At 40.6% G+C, this 9693-nt stretch overlaps 1 protein-coding gene across 1 annotated transcript; it reads left to right on the top strand.

Moving 5' to 3' along the window:
• Positions 1 to 2459: 2459 nt before the first annotated feature.
• On the top strand, positions 2460 to 6308 carry LOC137265615 (beta-agarase-like). Its single transcript, XM_067801047.1, has 3 exons — positions 2460 to 2702; positions 3176 to 3320; positions 4837 to 6308. Exons 1-3 carry the CDS (start codon positions 2460 to 2462, stop codon positions 6291 to 6293), a joined length of 1845 nt encoding a protein of 614 aa, XP_067657148.1. The 3' UTR covers positions 6294 to 6308.
• Positions 6309 to 9693: the final 3385 nt, after the last annotated feature.

Below are 9693 nucleotides of genomic sequence, written 5' to 3'. Positions count from 1 at the left end.
TGGCGGCCATTACTCGATGTCTAGTTTCTTGCTTTTGTTCGAACAAAAATTGATAATTAATTTCGAATTGCTTCACCTTTGACCCGTGAACAGTTGTGTTGGTACTCAGTAACCCATGTTTGTCGTAAGAGGCGATTGAAAGGATCGGGTGGTCAGGCTCGCTGACGTAGTTGACGCATCCTGTTTGTGTAGATCGATGCTCGTGCTGTTAATCACTGGACTGTCCGGTCCAGACTTGATTATTTACAGACCGCCGCCATATAGCTAGAATATTGCTGAGTGTGGCGCTAAACAAAACAAACAAGCTACACGTGAACAGAGATAATGCTGTTTTAGGTGCAGCGATAATGCTGTTTTAGGTGAAACAAAGTATTCATTTTAGAACATTTTCTTGAAGCATTTCTGTCCTACAGATGTAGAGATCATTATTTCAAAATGCCCTTCTGACAATGATGGAGAAGGAAGTACTGTACTCTTACACTGTTATATAAATGCATATGCCATTTTTAGAAGAATACACTGCGTTAGTTTCAGAACATATAATTTCAATGGTAAATATTAACAAGTCTGTTTCCTTGAGTCCGCAAGGTGGCATCAATTAAAGTTAGTACAACTTAATATGATCACCATTGGCATTAATTATTTCTTGGAACCGTCTCGGCACAGACTGGATAAGTCAACGAAGTCGCTATTGTCGAGTATATCTTTGCCACTCTTCCTCTTATGAGGGGGCCAGTTGTGGAAATGTCATTTTTTCTAAGGTAAACACGCCGTCTTCCATCTCGCCGGTGAAGATGAAATCTTTATTCATCATTAAACCAGACTCGTCTCCAGTTTCTAAGGTTCTAGTTCCGGACTCAACTCCCTGAGGATTATACAAATGACAGATGTGAAAACAGGTGAATGTTACTTTATGACGAACGCTACAACAATGGACAATGTTGTAGACGTTGTCAGTGACAATCCGATCCCGTTCGTCTCTTGCGACAAGCATAAGTTACGAAAATCAATTCTTACCCGAATCTTCAAGGGCGGTTGCTGTAGAAATTTCTTTGATAGTTCCAAAGATGTGGTAGACCTGGGTTCTTGTGGTGACACCTGATCTACCAGGAGCAAGTGCACGATGCTTATTGACCAAGAATGGGTGAGTAAGTTAATATGGGCAATGTTTCAGCCATATCATCACGAGACCAATTTACACATTAAAATTAACATATTTTGAATTCATCGAAGCACTCGCAGCAGAGAATGCATCCACGATCTTGGTACCAGCAATAGTACTGAAAGACCTAGAGACAACGGTAGTCTGATATTGGAATCATCAATATAATTACACAAATGATTCCATGATTTCTGCGATGTTGTACAAGCATTACTGTATTCCCCTTAGCTATATGTAAATCGTTACTGTAACTTGTGCATATCTTAATTAAAACAACTAAGGATAATTCCGTTGCTGGAAAAATGCCATTTTTGAAATGGGGTCGTATCAAGATATTACTCGTGTCTTCTCAAGATTTGGCTGGTCAGCACAGTTGTAAACACCTAGTAAAGCCGTGACTGAGTTTATGCCGCAGAGAGTGTTCACAAGCGCAAGTATGTTTGAGCTATTAGAGGCGATAGTGTGTGTGTGTGTTGTTGTTGTTGTTGTTGTTGTTGTTGTTGTTGTTGGTGGTGGTGGTGGTGGTGGTGGTGTTTAACGCGTCGCAGAACAATATGAAAAAAGACTGCTGTCTGTAAATAATTGAGTTTGGACCAGGGAATCAAGTGATTAACAACATGAGCATCTACATCAAACGCCAATACATCATTTTGCGTGAGACCTATGGAATCCTAGACAAGACATCTTTACGTTGTCGCATTGTAGCCCACACAAAAATTGACCAAGTGCGGCACGGCGACTTTTGGTCCATTTGTCGCACCCTCGCGCTTTGATACATTTGTTTCATTCATCCAAAAGGCGACAATGATACAAAGTTATAGACAGTATTACCCCGGACAGTATTATCAAAGCTGCATGTGAGGCATATAACTTATCCCACCTGGTGCCAATTTTCGGCTAGGTGAAAGTTTTGATCAAACCTACTTGTCTGAGGTGAGGTCACATGTTCCATGCGTGATTCGTTGCGGGGCAGGACAGAAGTTCTAGGACCTCTCAGGAGTAAAGCTGTTAAACACGACCACCCATCCAACTACACCCTTATATCAGACCTCAAATGAAGAACGGGTAGTATAGTATAGATTTGTCTTTTGCGCTCACCGTGAATCCAGTATAATGACAAATTTCATTGATAAATCCATCGCTGGTTAATGAACTGGCATTCCTGACATTAGTGATTCTTATTATCTTAACTGATAATGGGTCACATATCTCAAATCAGGGTGTGCATAGCATATGGACTTTTCACACTCTGTGTCTCAGTATATAACATCTTCGTCTCACTTGAAACTGTGTAGTCATGCAGGTTGTGCCTGTGGTAGCGTTCGTTACGGTGTTGCTGTGGGGCGAGGTGCTCTCAGACACCACAGTCACCATCTACAACGAGTGGCTGTCCCAAGGTGGACGTGTTCATTATGAGGTGGACAGATGGAATAAACACAATGGTCTCGACCCATCCTATCTTGTCCCGAAGTGTAAAGCTATTGGAACCATGGCAGGACGGTGGCTCAACAGAGATTTGAATGACGGCCTCTTTGAGAATGTACGTATAATCATACGAATCCTTGTGAAAACAAAGCTGAAAGGGGAAGAAGTAGTCCTAACGAGTCATTACAATAAATATAAAATGGGTAGTGTGGCTTTAAAGACTCGATCATTAGTATTCCAGGTTACGCAGCCTTTCTATTTAATGGGGACGAAAGCCCGAAGTAACATAGATCACCAGCAACAGACTTCACACATACGACCCATGTGGGAAATCGTATCCTGGTCTTCTTTAACCACTGGACAGCCACACCCCTCCCCAGCCGGATGAATCCACGGATGATCCCAAGGGATCAAACTATGAACAGATGACGGATTCACCAGTATTCCATTGAAAAAGAGTCACGTTTTCTTGTTCCTCTGCAAGATCTTGCCAGGGACCCCTGCCAATCTTTTCTAGATCCATATATATTAGAATGTCGAGACAAATACTTTCCGTATACTCATAATTCTATTTTTCCTTAAAAACAGTGGCATCAAGACTCGAATCATCATGGTTACCCAGATCCTCACTACCTTCAAGATCATGGTTTACAGAGAAAAATGTTTAACTATTATCAAGAGCAGGTGCAGTCTTACGGAAACGATGTGAAAAATTTGGTGTGGGAAATAAAAGGTAAGTCATCAAGAAGGGCCATTCTTGTTAATGGACTTCATCAACTGAAGGTATTTAAAGGGGGCTCTGATCTACAGTTTTCCTAGACATGAGATTGTTTACAAAAGCATAATTATGGTTGGCTTGTTGTTTCAACTTTCCATCAGTTAACAGATAGTTTGATATTTCCAAGCCGATTAGATTGTCCTACATTTCAAAGGAATCTGGAGCATTAAAGCCTGATGCAAAGGATATTCCGTGGTACGGCTCAGTGAGTGTGTGTTACCTTATGTACCTTATGTATGATATATTATAATCACAGATGTTAAGGCTTCACTTTAGAGGGTTTTTGAAATTCTTGAAGCCTAAAGGCAAAGGTTTATGACTGTTAAGGAAAAGATGGTCTTTTGAATTTACTTAGAAGAGCCTTTTGCGTTTCTCAGGAACTCAGTATTGATTTTGATAGTGTTAGTTGGTTTAACTAAATAATGTGAAGCGGTTGATTTATCTGGAATAGTGTGAGGCAGTTGGTTTATCTGGAATAGTGTTAGGCAGTTGGTTTATCTGGAATAGTGTGAGGCAGTTGGTTTATCTGCAGTAGTGTGAGGCAGTTGGTTTATCTGGAATAGTGTGAGGCAGTTGGTTTATCTGCAGTAGTGTGAGGCAGTTGGTTTAACCTGACGCATGTATTTAAGCAGTGTGAGTCTGAGAACCAGTCAGACATATTTACTGAGCAGACAATGAGACAACTGGCTTACTCGCACCAGTAAGGCTAAGCCCAATGACGTTTCTTTGGATACTGGTGTTCTTCAACCACAGCCTTTGAAGGGTATTACTAACAACTTCTGACGAGCCATCGTTAACTTCGATGTTTTGTAAAACATTATTCCAAAAGAGTGCACTGACGTTTTCTGAACTTGAATGCTGATTTGGTGCTAACGTTTCTCGTGAGGTGTATAGTAGAATTATTCTTGGTATATAGCAGACACGAGATGAAGGTGTCACAGTCCTCAACAAGACCTCAAGTGTCACATCTGCAGTATTCTAAGCGTAAATACTGATTTGGTAAGGGGTAAATAGTGATGGCTCGTGTCCCTTGTAGTTAGAAAAATCCAGACAAGAGATGCATATCAGAACTGAAGCTAGATTCCTTGCCAACTACATGTACGTTTCAAAATGAAAACATGGTTTGCCAACGGGAAGGCCCATTTGAATATGTTCACAAAACATGCAGGATAACGTTTCGACACTGCTGACGTAGTCTTTGGTAAACCAGTGTTTATGCACAGGATCTATATGTTTAGCGTTATGACATCTCAAGCGACAACGTATTGGTTATAGTAAAGTTGAATATTTACTTTGTGCATTTCTCAAAAGAACCACTGTCGCGCAAAAACCTGGAACGAAAACAATACGGTCATGTTAATGTAAATTTGTAAAGACCTTATTTTGTAGTGTTTGTTAGTAAGGTTAATATCAAAATGACACAAATAAACTGGAAGCAATAACCATTCCAATCCACGTGGTGTTCTGTCAGGTCTCAACTGGCCCGGTTGGATGGACAAGTCCCACCATAGAGGAAGGTTCCCCAATAACGTAGATGCGGCGGCAGAGTTCGTGTCCTTAATGGTTCAGGGTGCCAAGGATTACACCGGTGGTCATCTGCCTACTTTCTTTGAGGTCATAAACGAACCCGACGCTTCTTATCAGATCATTGACAGCAACACCATAATAGCCTTTCACAAAGCTGTGGCACAAAAGCTGAAGTCAAGATTTGGGATGAAAGTCGGAGGCCCAACATTCACTGGCTACACAGTGAGAGCAGATGCAAATAATTTCAGCGTGTGGAAAAGAATGGCACAGTTTATGGATATGGCTCTGGATCACATGGACTTCTTTTCCTTCCATGCTTACAACGATCTCCATGTATCTGGTGGAAAGCATTGGTTTTCTGGTATCAACGAAGCACGACTGGTTGGAGTGATTGACTTGATAGAAAACTACTCTCACAAAAAGAAAGGAAGGAATTTTCCCATCATCGTCAGCGAGTATGGTAGAGGTTCAGTATCAGGTATCAGCCAGGATGCTCATTCTGGCATTGTTGACTTTGCTACCCTTTACTTGTCAGTTGGACAGCAGTTTACTTACCTTAGCATGAGGGAGTACATGGAGAGAGCCATTGTCTTCCTGTTGGCCAATGAGCAATATCCGGGTCATGACAGCCTCAACTGGTCTCTGTTCCACAAAGATGGGCACGAAACACAAATTGCAAATTTCTTCAAATTCTGGCACAATTTGTCCTATGACCACAGGTTCATCAAAACTTCGAGTGATTTCACAGGGTGGGAGAGAGAAGTAGCACCACTGGTTCTCGCAAATCCTAACAACAAAGAGATGCTGGTTCTCCTTCACAACTATGGTACCCAATGGCAGAATGTGAAGCTGGACTTCAAAAATGGCTGGATTAACCCAACAAGTGGTGAATCCACATGTCTTCAGTACCAGAACGGCAACCCAGCAATGCATTCCAATGTCCACTTTGACACCAACAAGAACCATGGACGTGTCGGTCTCCCAGGAGAGTCAAGCTGCATCTACAAATTCAAGACCAACTACAACTTCTGGGGCCTGAAGACAACTAATGAGAATACCTACTATGGAAATGACATGGTCATGTCAATTAATAACGGTCATGCTTCGACCTCGATCCAGGTGCACGGATCTGGCTTCCATACAGCACGTCTGAGGATTGGAGTGAGCAGAGGCAAGAACGCCGATGGGAAACCTCAAAGCATTAAGTTTAATGGATATAATCTGCCATCATCATATATGTTGTATGATACCGACAAGAATGAAGCCCCTACCAAATGGGAAGTGTGGGAATACTGGGTGCCTGAAGATAGGGTTCACTCTTCGAACAGAGTCGATATGAGCTTCGGTGGGAACGGTGGCCATGTCAGCTCTGTTGCACTGATCGTGGGGAATCTTCATTAAAGAAATATTCAATCATTCCTGAGTTGTTATTTTGTGTCGCATATGATAGTATAAACAATACATGCTGAGGAATGATAAACAGCATTGTGTGTCTAATGCATATGGCCAAAACGTAAGATGTATGGCTTCACAGTCCACACCTATTCTGATACAGTAGACTGATACACAAGACTGCACTTTCTACATGTACGTGAAAGCATGTCTACCTGTGTTTCCTGAGCAATTTAACAAAGAGGGACTTTATTTTGTACGGCAGTCCAGGTTGTGTTATTCTAGCAGGACTTTTACTGCATGACACGTTATATTCGGGATATATTTCATTCTCATTAAAATACAAATTCTAGTACCTTCAAAGCATGTTTTCTTAAGTTCAAACTTTGGCTCCAGAAACCTTCGCTTGGTATTTCACACGAGATACATTACGAACAGCTACCGTAAATCTGCAATGCTTAGTTTTTGATGATTCATAACGCATTTGTATGGTGTTATGAGCTAACAAGGCTTGATTATTAATGTTTTCAAAGCCATGTTTAAGTATGATCTGTAATAGTTTTTTCATTCAAATTATATGTAAGTATTTTCATTAGTGTATGGTTGAAATACTGCCGTATGGGATTTAAGTGAAAATCAGGACCTGCATATATTTTTTAACGAACGACCGACTGCCGATAAGAATACTGAAAAAAATTAAATAAAAAACCAAAAAAAACCCCAAACCATATCCATATTCAGCTGTTTCGGAAAAATAATCTTCGAACGACCGGATAGATACACCTAGATTCACTTCACAGCGTTTAACGTTCACCTCCATATCTAAAAACACAGATGGCTTTTTCTCGTACATAAGTTAAAAACACCGGTTATTTTGAAACCCGTGTAAGGACGTCACCTGTGAGCTGCGTGCGTGTAACCGGAGCAGATGACAACGATGGTACGATGTAGACATACGTTATGGCATGACTGTAGTCAAGGTGAGCTGATTTCCAATAATCTTGTTTCAACAAAATATAATAAAAAGAAGAAAACGCAACGGCTTTTCCAGTGATTGATCAATGTGGCGGACGGTAAAATACCAGACACAGGTGTCGAGTACTGGACTTTGTCCTATATGTAGTTATTCCAAGCACTGTTGCACACGCCGGCTAGATGGAGCATCTAAATGCCCTTAACGTTGTATCTAAATGCGCGCTTAAATCTACAACAGGAAACGGTTATGGAAAGAGCTCACCTGTCCGTGTATTACCTGTTTATCAGCACATAATGACAGTGACAACAAAAGAAGCGTAACCCTGGATTTTTGTCAAGTTTTTAACTTATTTTTCTTTTGTTGTCAGTACACTTATGACAGAGGAATTAACACATATGGCGCTATGTTCCACGTGTTTGATGACTGTAGTAATAAAAACATCGTTGCAGTGAACAGCATTTAAATATACTTTTACAAACATGGTTTCAAATCTCAGCGTATATACATTCTCATTCGAACATTCGAACTTGTGCCATGGATATTACAAAACAAATAAAATACTGTCTGTATGTAAAATCCCTTATAATTTATATATAATGTCGGACAGGTACATGGACAGTGTCTGTAAAGATGAAACAAACGACTAAATAACACCTACCCGACAGAAAAACCGACATCCGAATACAAGTATCTCTTCATAACCATAGGACACCATAATCATACATTACTAAGTTCAGCTTGTGCTGGATCCAGATTCCATTATGAACGGAGAGCAGCGTAAAACTAAAGTCACTCACAAGATGTTCAGTAACCAACGCTTGTCGCAGTTTGGATACGATGCCCTGTGTCAGCCAAGCCAGACAGCCAGAGACCGCCCGATCTCTGTGTTGCCTCTTATGATAAGTGTGGGTTACTGAATATCAATTTCAACTCGGACATTCACGGGTATGGTAGGATCAAGTCTAGTGTATACCGCCAGCGTGCGGGGAAGGTGCCCCAAACATCTAAAGAAGCAATGTTCTGGAAGGCGAAAGGACATCAGCAGAATATGGTGATGAGTTTCTTCTGATTGATGATACTCATAACAACGGCAGGATTCTTGTTTTCGGTTAATCCCTTCTCAAGTCCAATTAGTAATTTATTAAGAGGTGTGAACGGCATACTGCCAGAAATGGGACTCACGGAAATGGGACAACTCGCTGAAGTAGTTAAGAGGTGTGATAATCTCACTGCCAGAAATGGGAATAAATCAGTCCAGGGCCATTTGAATTGGATTCAAATGGTAAAGAATATGTGCTGTCTTCAGTGACCCATTCTTGGAACAGTTGGGATACGATGATATGTGGCAACCAAAACCCTTATTCTCGAAACGTTCGTAGCCCTAAGAATTCTTAACTTTGATCGTAGCCAATGACTTAAGAATGGGCTTAAGAAGTTCGTAGGGCTGCGAACGTTTCGAGAAAAGCCAGGTCAGCAAGACTGATCCCGTTAATCACTTCTTCAGATAAGCATGTGTTACTGCAGATCAGTTCTAGTGAGTGAGTGAGTGAGTGAGTGAGTTTGGTTTTACGCCACACTCCAATATTCCAGCTTTATGGCGCAGATCAATTCTAGCACCGATCTTCATGGATAAATAATGTAATGTCTGGAAGACTGTCCGACAATATTCACTAAAGAAATTAAAGAAATAAAGTATGCTGAAGAATGTTGCAAATGTACCATAGATTAGTAACGTGTTTGTTGAAACAAATATTTTCAAGTCACACTAGAGATCCCTAGCCTCAAAGATCAAACTTGTGTTTTACTTTGAAAATATTCATTCTAAACGATCCGATTTTACCTCGGAGGAGTGACATTCACTGGCATTCTGAAGACAGGTACTTCCTTAATGAGGAGGAACAAAAGATCATGATCATGAAGAAAACATAACAGAGGCACTATTTGTCTTCAGTTTGCATTGCTTGCCTGATGAACATCATCAGTGTTGACAGAAAAAACCCTGCAGTGATTCAGAACGTTAAAAAGTGCAGTCGCCGTTGTGTATCAATTACTTAATGGTATGCATTCAGAATTATAAATCAGCTAAAGCAATATGTGTGACTATGAGATTTTACTTCATTTTTAGCGAAACATTCTAATGTTACTTCAATAATAATTCCATATCAAATTGTTCCTTCATCAAAATGTTTTTCCGTCTCCAAAAAGACAGGTCTGTGGCACCAACTTTAAATCCAGTATGTGGACAAAAAGTTATAAGTTAAGACGCATACTAGATTAAACAACTGACCATGACATATTTAACTCGACACATTACTTACGTTCGTGGTAGCATTTGAAACATAGTTAACTGATATTGGGTCACATATCTCAGACAAGGAGTGCATAACATATGGACTTTTCACATTCATCGTGTCTGTATATAACAGCCTCGTC

Source organism: Haliotis asinina, chromosome 15 (assembly GCF_037392515.1).
Source record: "Haliotis asinina isolate JCU_RB_2024 chromosome 15, JCU_Hal_asi_v2, whole genome shotgun sequence".
Taxonomy (NCBI): Eukaryota; Metazoa; Mollusca; class Gastropoda; order Lepetellida; family Haliotidae; genus Haliotis; species Haliotis asinina.
Note: the sequence above shows the minus strand (reverse complement) of the source record. Positions and strands in the feature narration are given on the sequence as shown.

Excerpts from the sequence above, each read along its gene's own strand:
- LOC137265615 (XM_067801047.1), top strand. The coding sequence starts at position 2,460 with ATGCAGGTTGTGCCTGTGGTAGCGTTCGTTACGGTGTTGCTGTGGGGC. Across the intron at positions 2,703-3,175 it reads ATGACGGCCTCTTTGAGAAT|TGGCATCAAGACTCGAATCA; the intron begins GTACGTATAATC and ends CCTTAAAAACAG. Across the intron at positions 3,321-4,836 it reads TTTGGTGTGGGAAATAAAAG|GTCTCAACTGGCCCGGTTGG; the intron begins GTAAGTCATCAA and ends GTGTTCTGTCAG.